Here is a 23,527-nt window from a genome sequence, read left to right on the forward strand (position 1 = left end):
TTTACAAACGATCTAGGAATATGTTTCTGTTTAGTTTTCTGGGTTAAATAAATTTTAAGTGCAATCAATGCTTTCTTTTTCCACTCAAATATGGTCAATTTACATCTACAAGCAAATTCATTATGGAATAACTACACGTTATCGCCTTAGTTTTTAACAGACGTTATCTCCAACGAAACAGACGAAAAAAAATTAAGGAAAACATAACGCTTTTTTGTGTTGTTGAGTAAAATACATTTTAAGTGAAAGCGGAAATTCATTTTATACTCAATATTCATTGGACTTTCACAATTAATTTCACGACGAAAAACCTATATGTCATCACATTGAATTCTGAGTTACAGCCAAACGAGTCCAAAATTAGAAGTTTTCCTAGTAAATGAGGTGAAAGGAATTTTTAGTGTTAACAACAATTTATATTTCTGCTCAAACATGTTCACTTGACTCCTACAAGTAAATTCATGCCGAAAAAACTACATGTCATAACATTGAGTTCTTATTCATAGACAAACAAACTCGGGAAATAAGTTGTTAATGTTGCTTCACAGGTAAACATTACTTTGAGTGCAGTCAATAATTTATTTTTGACTACACTATTTTTTTTTTAAATTGCAGTTCATAGCCTCCCATTTTAAATAACAGACCAAAAAGCACAGGAAATACGTTTTTTGTGTAGTTGCCTGGGTAAAATAAATTTTGAGTGCTATCAGAAATATTTTTTTTAATCAAACATTTTCACTTGACTTGAGTTAATTTCATGTCGAAAATACTATATGTCATTGTTTTGAATTTTGAGTTCGAGTTTAGCCAAACGGGTTCAAAAATTAGGTTTTTTCGTAATAATAAAGTTTCAATTTCTGCTCATTAGAGTTTTCAATCCCGGGAACATTTCCCGGGAAATGAGATTTCCCGGGATTCCCGTTTCCCGGGAAATGATTTCCTGTTTCCCGGGATTCTCAAACCGCTAATTTACTTTTCATATCATTCTAACCAATGACCTTACTAGATCATTAGTTATACTTCGATATTGACTTGTTGTTGTTTTTTTTTCTTTGTAATCAAATAGTTGTTGATGAAATGGATAGCTCTTTGACGATTTGTTTTTTTTTTCAAAATACAGTCAAACCTCCATGAGACGATATCTCAAGGGACCATCGACTCATGGAAATATCGAGTCGTGGAAACTAATGCCTTGGAAAGCCGGTTGATGGGACCATCATAGTAACCATGAAATTTTGTTTTCAATATGGTTCCATGAGTCGATATCGAGTCATGGAACATCGACTCATGTAGGTATCACTGTAGATTATATGCTATACAATATACAGGATTTTTCGAGGGATCATTCATGAATTGAGTACGCTCATAAAGTTTTCATGGATTTTACCATCACCTTTTCCATCGTTAGCCTCTAGTTAGTTTTTATTCTAGTGCTTGAAAGGTTTGATTTAATGTTGGTGCAGGTTGGACTCGATTGTCCGTTGTATCGTTTTTTATCATTCCGGATAATTGAATCTTTCTAAAATTCGAATCACTAGAAGAAAAATTAAAATCTGCATTAAAAGAACTTAAATATTATTCTTTTTTCGTTGTTTTATTTATATAATGCAAAGGCGTAGCCAGAAATTATTTCTAGGAACATTAGGGGTCTTGGGAAGCAGTGTTGATAAACTCACACTCAAATCTCAATCAATAAGCTCTCCCGTGAGAGCAAACTCATTAGAGTTCTGCTTCGCAAATGTCACGCTTGAGATTTTGATGCAAAATCACTCAATCAACTCAAACCGTAAAAAATGATTCAGTTGCAAAACCCATCAGAAACTCGTGAAACCCGAATGTTGTTGTTTACGTTAGAAAGGATTACTATAATTTTACCAGACTAACAAGAAATTAATGCCGTGTGTGAGTAAACTGTGGAAATACGAGATGATGAGTCAAACAGGTGAGGAAACTCATCCATGACTTTTTGATTGCTGAGTCGCGTGATTGACAACTCACGCATGAAAAATCTCAAGCGTGAGTTATGAGAAATTGAGTTTTTCACAACACTGTGGGAAGAAATTATTTTGACCGGCATACAAAAAACCTCTTTTTCAAACCCCCTTTTTAATCTACACCCAAAGCTGCAAAACCATTCATATTGTATAACGCAATACCAAGTTATCTCAAATTTATGCATAAAATCTCAAAACCAAGAATATCAAAGAACAAACTCCGGATAATCGAATCCCGGATAATCGAGTTCGTCCTGTACATATTAGTTGAACTTCATACGATTTGTCAAGAATAATCTTCACATGGACTCAATATCATAATTTATGTTGTTCTGAAGACTAGCGTACACAACGAAATTAATGGATTTTTTTTGAGAAACATAAATAAATTACTTAGAAAAAAGAGAATGTAGGTACCATACAAGTTTACTGGTATAAAAATAATATAACAAAAATACGAATAATTCAAAAAATCATCAAATTTGCTTCATTTTCACGTTTTTGCAAATTTCCCGGGATCCCGGGATTTCCCGGGAAATGGCATATTTTTTCCCCGTTTCCCGGGAAATCAAATCCCGGAAAATTTGAAAACTCTACTGCTCTTAGATGTTCACTTCACTCAAACAAGCAATTTGATGTTGAAAAAACTACATGTCATCGCTTTAAATTTTGTTTTATTGTTAACTTTGTGAAAAAAATGGGTTGTTCAAGAAAACTAGGAAGTGCCTTTTACTTAATAACTTTGGGCAAACGCATCGATTTCAAAAACCCAAAAATGAACATCAATCTCGAATAGTGTCTGGTTCAACTGCTGAAATTTCTTTGAAAACCGCTTCGGAAACTACAGAGATATGCATGGTCAAAGTTTCACTTCGGACTCTCTGAGGAGGGTTGGGCATACAGGTGTTAACAACTCGTAGAACTCCAAAAAATATGATGTTAACGAAACAGAAGTACTCATAATTCAATTAACTAAGCATCAAACTCTATCCAAGTGAAGCCAAAAACTTCCTTGACTCAATGATGACTGACTCCTTGCCGAATGATTAGAGTAATGTGGGGAAAATAATAATGGGGGCAACAGTGCCTTTTTGAGATTCCGAGCTCAAAACAAATGCTTCAAATGGTTTAGTGGTTGGAAAGCTATTCAAGTTCGAGAATTTAACTTCATAAATCATAGGAATCGATTGAGGGTTGAAAAAGTTGTGGCTATTTGTTCTTTTCAGATTTAATATTGTTAATTGCAATCTGAATTCTGTCGTATTAAGTAAAATAGCTTATGTTCTGTAAGCAAGCGTGCTGCAAATTTGTATTATATATGGCAAGATACAATTCTTTTCCTTATCATCAGAAAGCACATTTTCATAACGAGAACATTACAAACTACGATCATTTGTTATTTTTAGCACCCGAAAACTTATTTCTATAGTAAATTAAGCACATAAACCAGCATACAACCTGGTAAAATTGCATGCAAGTTGTCTTAAATTGAAGAATAATGCGTTTTCAACATCTCTTATATCAGACGTGCTCTAACATTTCTTTTAAAAGCGAGAAAAGCAATCATAAAATAAGTAAAAAGTGGTATTTTGGTGCTTTAGACAAATATTTGTTCCGTAGTGCTACCCACAAATTTAGTGAAATATGCACGTTAAAATATCACCAAAATTCCAAGTTTCATCCTAAGTTTGGCGAAAAATTGCTATTTTAAGAGAAATTACATTTGACTGTTAGGGTGCAGAGCTAGGGTAGGTGTACCAGTTATGGACATAATGGTTCCCTATTTCGCCATACGTGATAATTTGACTATTTTCAAATTTTTAATCATTCTGTGTGTTTTAGTAGTTTGCTATCAAATGAATCTTAATGTTGAAACATTCAAAAATAATAAAAATGTGAAAGTTTTCGAGAAAACACTTATGGCCAAATAGGGAACCACTATAGCCATAACTGGTACACTTTCCCTACTTCGGCACTTTGGCATGGGGTTTTTCTCAGCCGAATCGTCTGAAACTTTGATGTAAGAAGTTGAAATGCTACAACGCAAATAATGGCCAAATATGAGCTCCAGTAGCTTAAAAAAACGCTGCCGAAGTCAATCAAAAGTGCGAAGAATAGGATCCGGCTTTGTATGTGTAAAACTGTGATCGAAGGTTGATGTGCATTTTTATGCAGACATATGTAACTTGATTTGAATTATTTATGATACTGAAATATTAGCACTGTGCGTGGATTGACGTACATTTTTCCAACACCCATTTACAACGATTTAAGCCACCTGTGTTGTATGAAACATTTCTTAACTTTTCTATAACTGAAAATGGATAAATGTTTTGGAATAAGGTTGTTCAGCAACACTTTGAGGAATATATTAATGGTTCTCTGTGTTGTATTTATTTCCGAATTTTATAGTTTTTTTCTGGGAATATTGATTATTCCACTAAGGTCGAACTTTTTCCCAACCCCACTCTACCTAGCGTTCGTTTTGATTGACTTCATCACGAGCTTGCGGAATATGAGTGGGTGTAGTGGGATTGAATAGACGATGATTGGTGCATGTCTGATTCGTGTGCGGGAACTTTGTCTATATTGTTGCCTTCTGACATGCAAGCATAAATTGAGTTAGCACCATTTCTGTACAAACGGTGAGCAACTCTTACCTACATGATGATGTTCGGAAGCACTGCCCATAACGGAAATGCTTTCGTGTTCTGCTGTGTACCTTTTTAAATTAATTATTTGTTATGACTTACAAACAAGCCTGATCACCACTCTATGAAATTTTAATTAACATAATTTCACAGTTTGTGTATCTGATTTAGCAGCTGTGATTAATAAACCTCATTTAGTCACCATTTAACCACGTCGACTCCCTGACCAATTAAGTAAGGAGTTGTTCGAACGTTTTGCACTTTCAGCGCACGGGTAAAGAAAAGGTGGTTTCCTTATTTGTTCCCAGCGAAATGCACCACCGTTTTAAAAGCACCGTTAAAGCGTTAAGTTCGGTCGCTTTGACGCCGTGCACCGTTTGGTTAGCATCAGATAGCAGCACGCGCTTACACATGGTTCCAAGTCGAACGAGTTCATAATCTCTCACCCATTACATATTTCATATCAAACGTCGTCGTCGGCGGCGGCACCGTCGCTAGTCGCCACAGCAGTTACTTATGCTATGTACACTTCCGTGCAAAGGTTTGGGGTCAACCCATAGAAATAACCATATTTTTTGGTCCATATCTCTACAATCACACTTGCTTAACTGAAACTTTCTATGTGGTTAATACGATAGGTTATGAGTAAACCTTAATTCATACGTATGGAGGCAAAAAGATTTATCTAATTTTATTTACTAAATTTTAACCGGAAGTTGTGAAGTATTTTAAAAATTGCACTGGTAAAGCATGGATTATTGTCTCAGCCTTGAACTGACCAAAATTTTAAGCAGGTACCGCATTAGTACTATTATGTCATAATCTTCGAAATCTTTGATCCCAGATATATTGACAAAACATTTTATATTTAGAGAGTGAATCCAATCCTTTGCACGGTAGTGTACTCCACTATGCATCCTGGAGTTCTATGGGACCGTCTGAGCGCTGTGGTTGGACAGGACCGATCAACCAACCACGTCCGATAACAACAATAAGCACTTTGTCAAGCTATGCTGAGAGCACACGTAAAACTAATTAAGTTTTTATTTTTTTTCAATCCGTCTACCGTTTGATGTCGGGAGCTTTGTCGGTTGATTTGTTACGAGAAAGCAGAATTATGTATGACGATCAGATGGTAAGTTTTATGCTGAAATTGGAATGATTGATCAGCGTAAATTAACCATCTGGAAGGAGTCGTTTAGAAATAACACCACATATGATGATTCTCAATTTGCTTCGTGCTTATTGGGGCATCGAGAAATGTTCCCCATGTAATCAACTTGGTTTCAGTTTATATGTCTAAAAGTGGTATTGTATGTAAAAGAGCTTCTTGTAATCAAATAAACTCAATCAATTCTGTTCTATAAGGTTTTGAGTTATTACTCAACGTTATGCTAGGCCTTTTTATATACAGCTATACTGTATAAATATCTGCAATATTCTCATTTTTTCATACAAAATTATTAATTTTGTAGCCCTTCGAAGTTTTAGACTGACTGATATACATAAACAAATCATTTTCAACTTGTTAATCACATCAACTTATAATTTTCAGTAATTATTTTTCTCATGGTTTCAAAATTAACAACGGTTTGATTGAAGTGCAGTTTTTAACTTCAAATTATGAACGATTTAACTCAAAACACCGCTAGCGCATGACTGCTCACCATAGTAGCATGTCCGAAAGAACTTGAAACTATTGAGAACCAGAGCTACAGCTCCAAAGTCCTGATCAGGGTTGGGAAAAAATCTGAAATTCACTCTACAGTAGTCAAACAAAGCCAATCACAATCAGCGAAGCCAGTGAAACTCACGCCCATTGCTGCTGTAAGCAAAAAGGCCTTGAAAATTGCGAAACACACGTTGCTAAGGGCAACCCAAAATTACTGTAGAAAAATGTTCTACCGTTTTGACTCATATTCCGAACACTTAAGGACAACGGTGACTTCAAATGCATCTGATTGGCATAAATTGGCTGATATTTGTGTAAATTTTAGTTTCTTCGCAAAGTCTAACTGTTAGCTGTTGGGTGTACCAATAATAATGTTGATTTGATTATTTTTTGTATTGTTTTAACGTAAAAGTAAGGAACAATATTTTGACTCAAATGCCGAACACTGTGTTTATTCTTTCTCATATTCCGAACACCTTGATTCAAATTCCGAACAGCACGATTAAATCATATTCAAATAAATAATTTCGCAAATAAATTTATCTGAGCTTGTTTTACTGGTCTCAAACTAGAGAAGCACCACTACTCCCGTGGTAAAAATTATATTGGAGACGTTTAAATTGAATTGCAAATTACTGCCATTTCCTTGTTATTCGGTGACATATTTCAGCGAAACATTTCAACCAAATCGCCATACAAAAACCAAGTGTTCGGAATATGAGTCTGTTCGGAATTTGAGACAAAACGGTATTTCCCGCTGCATTTCCCGCATTTAGAGCCTTAAATGACACTACTGATTAAGAGAAATTCATGTACCCAATATAGGCTACTTGATGAGATTCACGATTTCAAACTACCGTTTTGATTCATATTCCGAACACTTAAGGCCAACAGTGACTTCAAATGCATCTGAAGGGCATAAATTGGCTAATATTTGTGTAAATTTTATTTTCTTCCCAAAGTCTAACTGTTAGCTATTGGGTGTACCGATAATAATGTTGATTTAGTTAGTTTTAGTATTGTTTTACGTAAAAGTATGGAACAACATTTTGATTCAAATGCCGAACACTGTGTTCATTCTGTCTCATATTCCGAACACCTTGATTCAAATTCCGAACAGCACGAATAAATCGTATTCAAATGAATACTTTCGCATATAAATTTATCTGAGCTTGTTCTACTGGTCTCAAACTAGAGAATCATCACTACTTCCACGGAATAAATTATATTGGAGACGTTGGAATTGAATTGCAATTGACTACCATTTCCTTGTTATTTGGTGACATATTTCAGCGAAACATTTCAATCAAATCGTCATACAAAAACCGAGTGTTCGGAATATGAGTCTGTTCGGAATTTGAGACAAAACGGTACTGTAGTGAGAGAGCCACGTGATTTTCGCGAAATTCAAGCCTACTACTATTACCATTCCCAGCACTGGTCCTGATAAAGGTGGGTGGCTGGGATGGCTATGACCGAGGTCATCATGTAGAGAACGAAAGGATAATGCTGTATCGTGTCAGCACCGAGAAGGCAGCCCCTCTAGCACGATCTAGATAGCGCAACCCTGGTTAGGTGGCATATCGAAGACTTTTTACCAAACAAGAAAGGAAAAAGTAGAGCATATGGATGGATTCCATGGCAACAGACCCGGCAACGAATAAAGGACAAACAATTGGAAAGTCGGATCTTGGAACGTGAGAACGTTGAATGAACCCGCGCGTGTTGGCCTCCTAGCTAGTGAACTGCGGAATGTCGACGTGAACGTGGCACCTATTCAGGAAATACACTAGCCGAAAACCAGAGAAAACCGAGCAGGGGATCCCATCACCAACACATCATTCAAGTACCACATCTACTACAGCGGTGGCGACAGAGCAGAACGTGGAGTTGGCTTCATAGTGATTGGGAAGCACATGAAGCGAATTATTTGATGGAAACCGGTAAGCGATCGAATATGTGTGTTGAGAATGAAGGGCAAGTTCTTCAACTACGGCCTGATCAGCATATATGCGCCAACAAACGATAAGCCCGATGACATGAAGGATGAGTTCTATGAGAGCCTGGATAAGGCCTACGGAGAGTGCCCAAAACAAGACGTCAAGATAGTCATCGGTGACGCAAATGTGCAGATCGGGAAAGAAGATTTCTTCCGACCCGTCATTGGAACGGAAAGCCTTAGCGTGTTTAAAGGGGGAGAAAGAGGATAGGTCAAGAGCAAGGAAGAAGCCTGATGATAATGACCTGCGGTTAGAAAGATGGCAATCAGCAGTACCTACTTCGCACGAAAGAATATCCGCAAACACACCTGGCGATACTCGAATGGCAATGTCTGCTCCCAAATAGACCACGTGCTTGTTGATGGGCGACATTTCTCAGGACCTTCTGAGGCCCTAATATTATTGGGCGCGATTATCCAGCGTCACGAGTTCCAGAGCAAACAGAACACTGCGCTTCAGTATACAACGCGTGTCGACTGATGGGGTAGCAGCACAGTACCGCCAGTAGCTAGACGAGCTGTCGGGAAGAATCAATGTTTCTGTCAACAGCCTGTGGAACCCTATCCACAACGATACAGGATATGATTGACAATGGTCAACGACGAAGACGAAACGACTGGTTCGATAAAGAGAGCCAGATAGTGACAGGCATGAGGAATGATACCAGAAGCCATTTTCTTGTGGCTAGAACCCGACAAAACAGAGATCAATATAGGGCAGCGTGAGCTGAAGAAAAACTAATCCACCGCATAAACAAGGGCTGCACGAAGAAAGTGTAGTAGCTGAAGCTCTAGATAGTATGAACTGGAAAGATATGCGTGGATTTTATGCAACGGTAAATAGCGCCCGGCACAATACCGTACCAGTGCCGCCATGTGCAATGACCGAGAGGCAAATTTGCTTACTGATAAATCGACGGTTGCTGCAAGGTGGAAGGAGCACTAAATATCCGTTATTGCTGAACGGTGAAAAATGGAAATGTAGCGAAAAACAGGATGAACATTGATAATGACAAACAAGCTGTGGACCCACCGAACATAAGAGAGGTTAAAAAGGCTATCAGCGAGCTGAAGAACTGTAAGGCTGCTGGGAAGGACGAGATAACGGTCGAGCTTTTCAAGTACGGAAGTGAGCAGCTTTATCAGCCGATTCACCGAGTACTTCTGAAGGTATGGGAGGACGAAGAATTGCCCACCGGCTGGTTGGATGACCTCATACGCCTAATCTACAAGAAAGGGCACAAACTGGAGTGGACATATATCTTGAAGACTCACCAAATGCTAATTGATTTCAAGGCGCCATGCGATCCAGTGAAAAAAATAGCTATGGTAGATAATGTCTGTACAAGGTTTTCTGGCGAAACTAATAAGGCTGATACATGCTACACTGTATGGTTCGAAATCAAGTGTTCGGATTGCAGACGAGGTGTCAACCTCGTTCGTGACGTAAGACGGATTGTAGCAGGGAGACGCACTTTTGAATTTACTGTTCTACATTGCACTCGAGGCGTGCTCCTTGGCATTGCGTACGATATCGACCTAATTGAAACAGATAGCAGGTCAGTGGAGGAGGGCTTCGTGTCACTGAATAGGGAGATAGCGAGGATAAGCCTAAACATTAATTCTACCAAAACGAAGTTCATGGTTGCAGGTAGAGATAGAGTCAGGCATGGTGGTGTAGGTGCTGAGGTAGTTGTTGATGGGGATGTGTTTGAAGTTGTTGAAGATTTTTTTTTACCTTGGAACACTTGTGACATATGACAACGGCGTTTCCCGCGAAGTTCAAAGACGTTCTGTGGCTGTGAATAGGGCCTTTTACGGACTACGTAACCAGCTTAGTTCCCGCAGCTTGCAAACGGAAACAAAATTCGCCCTTTATAAAACATTGATTCTTCCGGTGGCTCTCTTGGGGCACGAAGCGTGGACGATGAAAGAGTCAGACTGGAAAGCTCTCGGTGTTTTCGAGCGTAAAGTGCTGCGGACAATACTCGGTTGGAAACTCAAAAATGGTGTGTGCCACACTGTGTGGCTCAGACGCATGATTGGAGTGCCTTACGAAAAAAAAACTTCGAAATTTATCGTTCCTTCAGCACTAGTTTAGATTCTATGATGATGATTTGTTTTCTATATATTTGATTAGATGCACATTTTTCCATTTTTGTCGAAACACATTTTGTGCATTGCCAACCGAACCACGTAAAAATCTATCACGCAGGACGACACAAGCTATCTTTAAATCAAAACTCAGCTGAAAAAAAAAACACTTGTCACTTTAAAAAATATGTTTCCCCAGAATATTAACGAGTGGAATAGCACTCTTAGCCGATTCGGGTTTTCATCAGTCGAATTGAAAATAACGTCGAACCGAAATATCCCTGACAGGAAATACCTCATAAAGATTGTGTGTGTCACGCCAGCGCAAGGCAAATTACGTTACGCTCGAGGGGAGGGCCTCCCCCTCGAGCGTTACTACTCATACAAAATTTTGAAAATTTCCATATAAAAAGCGTAACGGAGGGGGGAGGGGAGGGTTGTAGGACAAAAGGTCGAAGGACAGAAGGTCGAATGACAAAAGGTCGAAGGACAAAAGGTCGAATGGACAGAAGGTCGAAGGGACAAAAGGTCGAAGGGACAAAAGGTCGAATGGACAAAAGGTCGAATGGACAAAAGGTCGAATGGAAAAAAAAGGTCGAATGGACAAAAGGTCGAATGGACAAAAGGTCGAATGAACGAAAGGTCCAAATTGTACCGTTGAAAGGATTATCGTACATTCAGTTGCTCACATTTTAATCACAAATTCCTCCCTTCTCATCTGAAGTTTTTCCTTCTTTTAGATGATAGCTGTTCTTCAAAACTATCGTTTAGAGCAACAATTTGTATTAATGCTATTATTTGCCAAACAAAAGATTAATTTTCTGAATGTCGGATTTTATTATTTTGATACTCCAATTTTTATTATTAGCTTTTTATTTGATACATTTTCAATAGAGATTTGTCCTTCTTTGAAACATTGGCTGTTCTTTTGGAGTTATACATTATAGTGGTTTTATACTGTTGTAGACACTTGTATCGACGGTTATTCCTTCTTTTATAATCGACCGTTCTTCCTAGATTTCACTTCTACATCTTGCCTGTATTTTTTTTAAATACAGGCTGTTCTTCATGCTTTACAGAGTTTATAAGCATTTCAATTGCATTTCTAACAAAAGATTTTCCTTCTTTTGAAGTTTTGCTGTTTTAGGGCTATGCATTAGAGTTTTATCTGACTGTTGGTTTCGACTGATTTAAATTAGCATCAGGGAAAAATAATCATTCTCTCTGGAATTAGATCCCAACTAGGGTAGTGTCTGCTTCTCTGCTACACTAGCATTTACTGAGAGCTTTTCTGATAATTTGATCATTTTTGCATTTGTGCATCATACTTTTGATTAGGAGATGATCTGCAACCCGAACCAATGCAACACTTTATCATAAGCAGAAGAAAAAGCCAAGGCAAACCTTTTAGCCATCTTGAACATTGTAACAGGGAACCAGCCTCCGCAGAACGAACCCTCTGCTCTGCAGTCAACTCATGGCGGCACGCCATAGGTGCTATAATTCCAGTATAATCTGAATGACAGCCGCAGTTACTGCATTCCAGCACTCGGCATCCCAACACATAGCACATCGAATGCCATGCACCTCGATGCACTTAGAGTTACATAATTACCAGGAGAACATAAATTAACTAACGAGTCTCCAACCAAACCGCCATTCAACGCATCAGAATCGTAGTGTGCTGCGCTAGGTTCACAAAAATTCTGAAAGCGCGCGCTAGGATAGATTCAACACATGCGCTGCTCGGTGCTACGCTCGCCATCGGTATCCAAGTTGTAAAACAACTGCTCAGTAACGAAGAGTCTCTACAGCTATTTTTACCTTATTATACAGGTGTCTAGATGGTCTACATGTACGCTCGAAGACGCGCGATCCGGAAGCTACAATTTCGATTCTCGTTTAAAAATTTTGTCTCAACATCAATTATTGTGCTGTTTTTGAACAACGTTATGACGAACCGCATGAGACGCATTTAGAAATTACCCTAAAAAGCAAGGAACACCAACTTAGGTCTCAAAATGTACAGTGCACGGGTGAGCATGAAAGGAATGTGGCTCTTGCACACAAGGCTACAGCACGTACACAGTAACTCTGGATGCACTACGACCTGAAAAGTCTAACAAAATTTCACCCCGAAAAGATCGTTGACCAGCTGAAATTTAACCTCTCTCAGTATAGTCTTTCTGAAAATAAGCGCGTTTTCTTCGCGTCTATTTTAGCTGTAGCGCTTGTGATAACTTGCTTTTTTATCTAAAGAGTATAGGCTTTTGTTCTTCCTAAATTGTTGTCCATTCGACCTTTTTCGTCATTCGACTTTTTGTCCATTCGACCTTTTGTCCATTCGACCTTTCGTCCATTCGACCTTTTTTGTCATTCGACCTTTTGTCCATTCGACCTTTTGTCCATTCGACCTTTTGTCCATTCGACCTTTTGTCCCTTCGACCTTTTGTCCATTCGACCTTCTGTCATTCGACCTTTTGTCATTCGACCTTTTGTCCTTCGACCTTTTGTCATAGATTCGGAGGGGAGTTTTACAATTTAGCGATACGTAGTAAATGAATGCTGCCTGAGGGCGAAAAGCCACTCAAATAAAGAGAAATAATATAATTAATTTTTTATGGTTTATTTTTCATGAGCGAATATTCTCTGCGTAAACAAATTTTTAAAACTGAAATGCTTCGCTAAAATAAAATTTTTAAACTCCCACACTTGCTGTGTACCAGTAGTACATATTATGATACGGTGCTTATTGTCAGCAGGTAATGGGCAGATCTCGCAGTTTGAATTTGAGAACCGGCCAATACCGTATCCAAACAATTTTTACCTATTTGGAATTAGATCATTTACAAATAAGTGAAGCTGTGATTTATCCTCCATAGGCAAGACATTTGAATTGATATTCTCTTAAACATTTTCCAAATGCACAAGAGGAAAGTTATGTTGTAAGATCAAAATTATCCTTCAGGGTACGGACCTGGTTAGAACACACGCCTCTCTCGCCGAGGACCTGGGATCGAATCCCATCCCCGAGATAGTCACTAAAAAATCCAGTGACGACTTCCTTCGGAAGGGAAGTAAAGCCGTTGGTCCCGAGATGAACTAGCCCAGGGCTAAAAATCTCGTTAATAAAGATAGGGAAAAAAAGTTACCCATCAAAACCATTAGAAATGATTCTCGTTGTTGTTTCACAACGCATCCTAAACGATTCTGTTTCTGTGCAGAGAGCTTGTATTGCATGAACCTAAGATAAAAAGCAGTCCCAATAATTTAGTGACTGCCAGCATACATACGTAATGATATGATAACACTTTAACATAATCAATGCTCACCGAGAAACGATGGCAGCGCCGAAATCGTTTACTCGGCCTTTGTCTCAACTGGAACGTCACCCGAGTAAGTCGCGCCGAGTATGTTTCTTCTTGAGTGGAATTAAATGATAAAATTTCACACTTCCCACCTTAGACAACTACATCGCTCGTATCAGTATTGTTTGGAAAACAGAAAGTCAGATATAGTGGGATCGAATTCGTAGAAGAATATTATCATCTTAAAACAAATTGGATGTTTTACAACGGAATACCAACAAACATATAGCTATGAATTCGGTGTTATTGCAGCAAATAGTCCTTTATCTGAAATTATTACGTTTAAAAATCGGCCCTGAAATTAGTTCTGAGCAATTAATCAGTGAAAATTTAAAAAGCGTTCATTGTTTGACAGTTTAACCCAAAGTCTACGCTTACATGAAACTTTGCTCGTATTTGAGCATATGTCAATACTTCATGAAGATTTGAGGATTATGTCACAATTTGTTGTAGTTTCATAAATGATAGAATAGCGTAGATTCGAAGCATTATGGACAAAGTTACTTCAGAACAGTTTGTGGTCAGAAACGATTTTTTTTCGTGCAAAAAGTGAATAGATTCATGATTTATGATAAGTAACAATGAACCAGGGGATCCACAATTGTATAATCAACTTTGAAAATTCTTCCGTAATCCATATAATTTTCTAATCAGAATGAAGATCACACGAGTTAACTAGATGAAAATTTCATATCATTTGGAGCATTAGAAACCGAGAATCAAGCCTCCCAATGAATACTTTATTTCGTCTAGTACTGTACATATTCAAGGTTACAATGGTTACTTCTATGGGTTACGCAATCCATTATGTGCATGCGATGATGACTCGACAGTAATGATAAAGAAAACACACGTCTCTTGATTCATTCAATTGGTTTTGTAAATACAACTAGTAATCACTCTACAAACAAAAAAAAAGGGCAAACACTCCACCGGCTCTCTTGCGAATAAAGCCTGATGTATACTAGAACAATGTAAAGAAAGCCACGTGTTTTGAAAACAGCCGACATTATTGACACTTCAGAAAAGGCCAATATTCACCTGCTTCACAAAACTATCGCATTAGAAGTAACGATTCCTCATCCAGAGCTAGCAGTGGGTCGAGTGTTGACTTTGCAAATATCGAGCTAGAATACTGCAACAGCACGCTGATTGGACAAAATTATTCACTGTCATTTCACAATCATTCCTAGTCAGCTGCCGGCAAAATAATAAACAAGAATTCTATCATTTAAGGTTTAGTCGTAGTCGAACGGCCGGCATTAGAACATCGCTTTGTTTCAACGCATCTCACCTCAACCAAAATGGACCGTTGGGCAGGAAAGGTGGCCGTAGTGACCGGGGCAAGTTCGGGAATTGGAGCCGCCATCACTACGGACCTGGCCAAAGCTGGAATGGTGGTCGTTGGATTGGCACGTCGAGTGGAACGGGTTGAAGCTTTGAAAGCAAACTTGCCGGAGTCTGCTAAGCCGCGTTTGCATGCGGTTAAGTGTGACGTATCCAAGGAGGAAGACATTACCCAGGTGTTCAAATGGGTTGAGGAGAAATTTGGGGGAGTTGACGTGTTGGTCAACAATGCGGGAATCCTTCGGCAGACGGATTTGCTGGGTACCGATAATGGTCAAATGCTGCGAGAAGTCTTGGATACGAATGTGATGGGACTGGTGCTCTGCAGCCAGAAGGCCTATCAATCGATGAAGAAGCGCTCGGTCGATGGGCACATTGTCCATATAAATAGCGTCGTTGGCCATAAGGTTTTTGATTTCCCGCAATCGAATATATATCCGGCGTCGAAGCACGCAGTGACGGCCATTACGGAAACTATGAGAAACGAATTGCGGAATGCCGGGTCCAGAATAAAGGTTACGGTGGGTTCGCTGGACTGCCTAAGAAAGTGTTTTTGATTGTGATTTGTGTATTTTTACTGAATATTTACAGAGTATTAGCCCCGGTGTGGTTCGCACTGAAATCCTTCCGGAGTCCATTATTGAAGGAGGTCATTCGCTGTTGGAATCGGAAGATATATCCGAAGCTGTATTGTACGTGCTTGGAACACCTCCTCGAGTGCAAGTCCATGAATTGACTATAAAACCAGTAGGTGAGAAGTTTTGAAGGACGAACGAGAGTCCTTTGAATCAATTTACACCTAACTGTTTCATATGTTGCACGTGAACTGTGTTGTCGTAATCTAGTGGAGTGATTGATATTTTCGATATTTTTAGAAATATAAAACCGAATCAATCAAAACCGAGACATGTGTCTTACTTATTGCTAATGAAATATGTTCAGATTCATATAATGATAACTCAGAAGATAATCATTTCAACATTGCTATCGTCACTTCGCGAGCTGGTACTAATGTTCATTGGCCAAAAAAGGAAATGTTAGTTATTTTTGTTTTATTCCTAGAAATGATATGGTTAATTTTTTTTTGGTTTCAACTCATATATGAAAACCATGTTGGAACCCGATTGTTTACAATGGTAGAGACTTCTTCCACTGGTGATAACATAGTGATCTAAAAATCAACTTTGGTCCATTTACTGTTTTACGTTGATATTCAATTATCAAATCCACTGGACAATTGGTCGGCGATTAGTCAGACCGAAACCATTCGAAATAACAAACTTTTTGCATTATTTGCTGCCATATTGATACTTATCTATTTGATGAACCGTCTAATAGCATTGGAAAATCAGAATTTAAGGAGTCGTTGACTTATTTTTGCAAGGCCAAAATATCATCTAGTCCGGTCTGTCCACCAATTGTTTCTGAATAAATTACACCAAAACTACTGGAACAAAACCACGGAACTTCAATCGGGCTTCTAACTGCCAGTGAAAGAGTGAGAAACATGAAAAATCATAGAAAGAGTTTCCAACAAAATTTGTAGTAGAAATTTTGGTCAATTCCTAGTTTAATTCCGAAATCAATGTGGATTTTGGTTAAGAAATTCAGAATAAATTGAAAACGTAATTATATAATGATAATTAGATAATTTAATTTTTTTCAATTTCAATCACTGAGCTCTCCACGAGAACAAACTCATTTAGGATCTGCTTCGCAAAACTCATGCATGAGATTTTGACGCAAAAGTCAAACGGATAAACACGCTCACGCATGATTTTCTAGCTGTTGATATGCATGAGCTACAACACAAACGTGATCTCAAGCATGAGATATGAGAATTTGAGAGTTTCGCAACGCTGAGAATATTTAGATAATGGTTTGATGAAATCGTTAGAATAAGTTAAAAAAATGTTTTTTTCCCAAGGGGCGATCCATTAATTACGTAAGACAATTTTCGAGGTTTTTCAACCCCCCCTCCCCCCATGGTAAGATTTTTTGTATGAAAATTAAAAATAATTTGTATGGCGCGTAAGAAATCTCAAAAACACCCCCCCCCCCTCCCCCCATAAACCCTTACATAATTAATGGACATCCCCCAATTGAATTATCCCCGGCAAACTACTGGAAGAAAAACAAAGTAGTTACTGACAAGTACTTAGAAAGTCAGTGAAATTGGAATTTACAAGAGAAGTGAAGAAATCATTGGATGAGTTTCGTCGTCACTGTAAAATAGATTCGTCTAACATTTTCCGTAGAGGAACTCAAAGAAAGATTACTGATGGACTGTCCAAGGATATAAAACACAACGCTAAATTGTGAGAATATATCTTAGCCTTTTCAGCCTTGCGATTACCTTCGCTGTTATGAAGAAATGCCAAGCTAATGGTGCCCGAATTCACTGGAAACTATCTTCTTCTTCTTAATGTCTTTTTTATGTTCATATGGGATATAACCTGCTTTTTGGTTTAGTGTTGTTATGAGCGCTTCCTCAGTTATTAACTGAGAGCTTTCTTCTAAAGTAAAAAAAAACTGAGAGCATCCTATGCCAATTGACGTTTGTCGGGAATCGAACCCAGACACCTTCAGCCAGGCTTTGCTTTGTAGCCGTGGACTCTAACCACACGGCTAAGGAAGGCTCCTCGGATTGGTCTTACTGAATACCGTAACGACTATCTGAACCCAAAGATCTTTACGGAAAAGGTTAGTTTTTGTGGGGAACGTTCCTCTGGAACCGGTCTTCTGATCATCGTACATTAAACATGATATAAAAAAGCAAAATGACAGCTTTGTCAAATAAATTTCTCAGTTTATAACTGTGGAAGCACTTATAAAACACTAAGCTGAGAATAAAATTATGTTACAGCGAGCAGGTTATTCTAGAAAGAAAAATAAGTAAAAAATAGTACGATCTTTGAAGTAACTTGGACCACCCTTAGAAAAATGAGACCTCCCTTCAACTCAAAACAAAAAATAATAATAAAATTTCATATTTATGTTTTTTCTATGTTGGTTTTCAAGATTATTATTGACCGTATAGTTGACCGTGACCAAACAAAGATACATAACCTATGAAAATATTTCACTGTGCATAGGCAGCAGCAGGTATAGGGTGCAGCTTAAATCTCTTTCGGTGCTACACGCACTGCTGCTAGACAGAACCTTCTCTCTTCTTCTTCTGTCGGGTGTGGGATCACTGCGTCCATTTGTTAGGACTATTGTGATATACCCTATTACTCTATGTAAACAATGTTTTCCAGTAGCAAATGTGCCTCCGGAATACTTTGCGCATCTGACTGAACTTTGAACCATCTGCCATTGATGGGCAGAAGCCCTAGGTTGCAGTGTTGTAGTTCCCCCTATCTGGCGTGATCAGCCTAATAGAGCTAACCACCTCCCTGGGGGATGCGTTCCAAATATCAGCTGGCTGTAAGTAGTGCTTGCCAAATATTTTGAACCTACGATGGATGTGTGCACTGCAAGAGCAGAGAAGGTGTTGTGAGGTTTCGTCCGTCTCGTCACAGAAACGGCAATTTGTGTTTTGGACGACACCGATCTTGTATAAGTGGTATCTGCTTAGGCAGTGACCAGTTATTAGACCGATGTATGTTCTGAGATCCCTTTTGTTGAGATCTATAAGTTTTTGTGTTTGTGTCGTGTTTATTGTTATGAACCTTTTGGACTGATTAGCATTGGAAACTGTATTCCAATTTGATTGAATTTGATCTAACAACCAGTTGTTCAATTCCGTGTTTAGTGCAGAGTTTGAAATGCCAAGGAATGGCTCTGGACCAATGAACATATTGGTTGATCCATTCCTTGCTAGCTGATTGGCAATTTCGTTACCCTCTAGACCCGTATGTCCTGGGATTCAATATAGTTTAACTCGATTGCGTTCAGCTAGGGATTTCAGTGCAAGAATGCATTCCCACACAAGTTTTGAGTTGCAAGTGAAAGCCTTCAAAGATTGAAGCGCTGCTTGACTATCAGAGAAAATACAGATGGTGGCATGTCTGTAATTTCTTTTCAGACACAGCTGCTCACATTCCTTGATTGCATAGACTTCTGCTTGAAAAACTGTAGGCCGCTGTCCAAGAGAGACAGAGATTTTGGTTTTCAGTCCGTATACTCCAGACCCTGTCAAATTATTCATTTTTGAACCATCTGTGTAGAATTTAATAGATCCCGGTGAAATGGTGGGTCCACCTCCTTCCCATTCCTCACGAGAAGGAAAGACCACCGTGAATGGCGAGTCATAGTTTACCACTTTTTCCATCCAGTCACTACATTTCTCAACAATAGGATTTATCGAAAATTCGTTTAATATACTGAGGTGACCTGTTAAGTCCCCTGACAGTAAGACTGTTGATCGTTTTAGCCTAAGAGCACTTTTCTCAGCATCCAGCTTTATGAATTGATCCAGCCGGGGCAGATTGAGTATAGCATCTAGGGCAAACGAGGGGGTACTACGAACTGCACCGGTTATGGCAATACAGGCAGTACGTTGAATTTTGTTCAGCTTAGCTCTAGCCGTAGCTTCCTTTGTCTTAGGCCACCAAACAAGGGACGCATAGGTTATTCTAGGCCGAACGATTGTTTTATAGATCCACATGATCATACTGGGTTTTAGACCCCATGTTTTACCACAGGTGTTTGAGCAAACCCAGAGTGAATTGAGACCTTTATTTATGATTGTTTGAAGATGGGTGTTCCAATTTAGTTTTGCGTCAAGTGTGATGCCAAGATACTTGACCTCATTTGAGTAAACTAATTGTATTTGGTTCAAGAAAAGAGGGTGGTGTTGTACCTTTCGTCTTTTTGTGAACGGTACAATTGTTGTTTTTGAAGGGTTTATTCCTAATTTCTCTTTTTGACACCAGGAGAGTGTGTGTGTTCTGAACGACGAGAAATCAGCACCCCGATGCGACAGGGTCACACGATCCACACGCAGGAGAAATCCGTAGTGTATGATATCGACAGCACACATGTATGCGCACCAATCCGTCATGCATAATAAATAGAATTAAATTTGTTCCTACCTAGTACATGCAGACACAAGAAGTAAAATTTGCTTACGGCTAGAACACAAAACATTGAATTGCTTAAATATATCCTTAAATTAGTAAAAGTTGAACTTAAAACTAGTGTAAAATTGTTGGACAGTGGACAAGTTTGCTATTAAGGACTAGAAATGTAAGTAAAACTGATTTTCCATGCAAAATAAGATAATAATTCGTCTCTAATAAATTGCAGCTAAAAAGCTGATTCATGTACACCGTACTTACGAGTCATGCTCTAAGATCTTCCGAAGCATCTTTCCGTAGCTGTCCCAACAAAACTTTTTAGATTTCTATGGTGAAATCGCCCGGAGATGTCGAGCTCTACAAACCTCCCCGGCGCTGGGGCACCGTCAACGACGCAGCAGCATCCAGATGGTGTAAACCCACAGCAGGAAGGCGTTCTTAACCTCAACTCCGGCTCTCATCCGGAAGGTTCCGACAAAGGTGTTAGGATGGACACACCCATTGCACCGTCTGTCGGTCGATCAAGACGAAGCCGTTCATCAAAGGGGAGCTCCCGTGCTTTACGCGCTTCGCTAGAACTCCAGCAGCTCGAGGAGCAAAAGCGGGTGGAAATGGAATTCATCGCCAAAAAGTTTGCTATTCTGCAGGCCCAACTGGAGGATGATGATGGAAGCAGTCGCAGCAGCAAGACTCGTCGATCTTCCCATGGCAGTTCGCAGAGAACTCACGACTGGGTTCAGAGCCAGGTAATCCCGACTACGTGTAGTACCACCGAATCCCAAACGATTCCCGTGATCACTCAGTCCCGGACTGGCACCATTCCCAAGGAGATTCCAGCAGTGAGCAATGTCATAGATGAATCGATTGCGCTTGCCATGCAGTCGTTGTCCATCAATCCGGTGGACCGAGTGGAATCGAACGCACCACCAACGGACAGCACCTCTTTCGCTCCAACACGTAGTCGGCTAGCCCATTTGCAGGCCCGAAACAAGGAGAAAACTGCTGTAATGAATAGCGCGACTGATGGCCTTGGGGCTGCAGGTGGATTCACAACGTTTTCCACAGATCACCAGGCGCTTCCGATTGCACCCAACTTTTCTATCTCACCGGAAAACTCGCCGTCGGCACTGATAGAGCAGCTGTGTGACCTACAAAAGCGTGCGCACAGACTCCAGCAGCAGTTGATGGTCGGAACAATCCGTCAGAGCCAAGATTTCGATCGAGTTCCGGAACAAACTCGGCAGTTCCAGCCGACCAAGTCATCGACAGTGGTTCGCATCGCCGCCAACAAGCCATCAGATGAGCAACGACCAGTGCGTAACGCTGCCTACGAGTTCCCAGTCAGCGATGGTAATACCAAGGTTACCAGTTCGGTAAGTCAACCGTGCTCTAGTTCCACCGTTACTTTTGCCCCACAATTAAATATTGTGAGCTCGGTCGATTCATCACCACCGACCCGAGCTGATGAAATAAATAAAACGCCCCCTCCGAAAACCGGACCATGCTTGCTTCCCCCTATTCTGCAATTCGTTCCGGCTCATATGAGTACACCACAAGCCCATTCCACTCCCCCCTCCGTGCACACAGTTTCCTCTCGATTGTCTCCAATCGGTCCTATAACACTTCCCCGAATACCATTACCCCGAAAACCATCTCCCCGAAAACCAGTACCCCGAAAACCATTACCCCGAATGCAACGTTACCCCGAATGACACATTACCCCGAAAACCATTACCCCGAAAATCAGTTCCCCGAATACGACACTTCCCAAAGTTGACAGTGACTTCAGACGAGCAACCTTGAAAATATGCCGCTGCATTACTTGTCTGTATTACATCTTGTCAGTATTACAATTTCCAACAAGAGATTTGTCCTTCTTTTAGTTATCGGCTATTCTTTTGGAAGTTGCACTAGCAAAGTGATTGTTGGCATCATAATTATTGACGCTTTCATCAGTGATTTTTTCTTCTTTTATCATAGGCTGTTCTTTAGCGATGTACTTTTGAAATAGTGGTCTGTTTAAAATCAGTTAACATTCTTATCTGACATTTTTCAAACCATAGTCTAGTGCCCTTCTAGAATATGTTCAACTCGCATTGCCTCCAGCAATATAAAAATATAATTATGCATTACCAAATAATATAACGCTTTTGAAAGAGGGCGGGATATGTTTCTAATATTAACATGTCAGCACTATTACCAGTTCGAAAAATGATTTATTACTGTGAACACAACCATTCTCACAAAATCAAGTACACGCCTGTGAGTGAGATTTTGGTTCTCACTTGGCTCATGAAGAATAGCTGTTGATTAAAAGAAGAATAAATGTTTTGATAACAAGAACATGAATTCAAATGAAAATCAAAATTCTATAAAATTGGTATATGGGATTAGTTTGTCGGATCTTCATTTTGAATTTTTCGTGCCAAAAAAAATTCGGGGTCATGGTCTATTCGGGGAAATGGTATTCGGGGTAACGGACTATTCGGGGTAATGGGTTTCGGGGTATTGATTTTCGGGGTACTTGACCATTCGGGGTATTGACTTTCGGGGTGATGGTTTTCGGGGTAATGGTATTCGGGGAAATGTTATAGGATCCTCCAATCATGTCGTCGATGGTTCCTACATCTGCACCCGTCGTCGCAGCTGTGTCCGCTGCCAATGATGTTACTCGGCGGCAGCTTTTCGGTGGACCCAGCCCACAGCAACTCGCCGCCAGACAAGTCGTGCCCAGGGAGCTTCCTACTTTCTCCGGTGATCCTGTCACGTGGCCGTTGTTCCTGAGCTGCTTCCAAAATACCACCGAGATGTGCGGTTATTCCGATGGGGAAAATCTAATGCGGCTGCAGCGGTGCTTGAAGGGGAATGCGTTGGAGGCAGTTCAGAGCTATCTGATGCAACCATCGTCCGTACCATTGATCATCGACACGTTGAGAACGTTGTATGGTCGGCCAGAGCAAATCATCAACTCGCTTCTTGCCAAGGTACGGTCAACGCAAACTCCCAAGCCGGAACATCTGGAAAGCCTAGTTGGATTTGGTTTAGCGTGCAAAAACCTTTGCAGCCATCTCCAAGCTGCGGGTCTACACGATCATCTTTCGAATCCGTTGCTTCTTCAGGAGCTAGTAAGCAAACTTCCAGCTACTCTCAAGCTCAACTGGTCTCTTTTCAAGCGTCAGCATGTCAACGTCGACCTTACCACGTTTGGCTGCTACATGGACCAAATCGTTTCAGCAGCTAGTGACGTGATCTTTGTCAACTATGCGGACGGACCTGGTGGCAAGCAGGAGAAACCAAAGGCGAAAGAGAAAACTTACATAAACACGCACGCTGTAGAGGAGAAAAGGGAGGAGAACGTTAACAGCGGCGATCGTAAGA

The 23,527-nt window shown here is 39.8% G+C and overlaps 2 protein-coding genes across 13 annotated transcripts in view; one reads left to right on the top strand and one right to left on the bottom strand.

Moving 5' to 3' along the window:
• The window catches only part of LOC5566052 (CD151 antigen), a 280,588-nt gene that overhangs the window by 157,802 nt on the left and 99,259 nt on the right, over positions 1 to 23,527 (bottom strand). The window lies entirely within an intron of this gene.
• On the top strand, positions 15,015 to 16,031 carry LOC23687722 (farnesol dehydrogenase). Its single transcript, XM_011494652.2, has 2 exons — positions 15,015 to 15,646; positions 15,717 to 16,031. Exons 1-2 carry the CDS (start codon positions 15,083 to 15,085, stop codon positions 15,888 to 15,890), a joined length of 738 nt encoding a protein of 245 aa, XP_011492954.2. The 5' UTR covers positions 15,015 to 15,082; the 3' UTR covers positions 15,891 to 16,031.

Source organism: Aedes aegypti, chromosome 3 (assembly GCF_002204515.2).
Source record: "Aedes aegypti strain LVP_AGWG chromosome 3, AaegL5.0 Primary Assembly, whole genome shotgun sequence".
Lineage (NCBI taxonomy): Eukaryota > Metazoa > Arthropoda > Insecta > Diptera > Culicidae > Aedes > Aedes aegypti.

Coding starts and splice junctions, on each gene's coding strand:
- LOC23687722 (XM_011494652.2), top strand. CDS start 15,083: ATGGACCGTTGGGCAGGAAAGGTGGCCGTAGTGACCGGGGCAAGTTCG. Junction 15,647..15,716: donor GGTCCAGAATAAAGGTTACG/GTGGGTTCGCTG, acceptor GAATATTTACAG/AGTATTAGCCCCGGTGTGGT.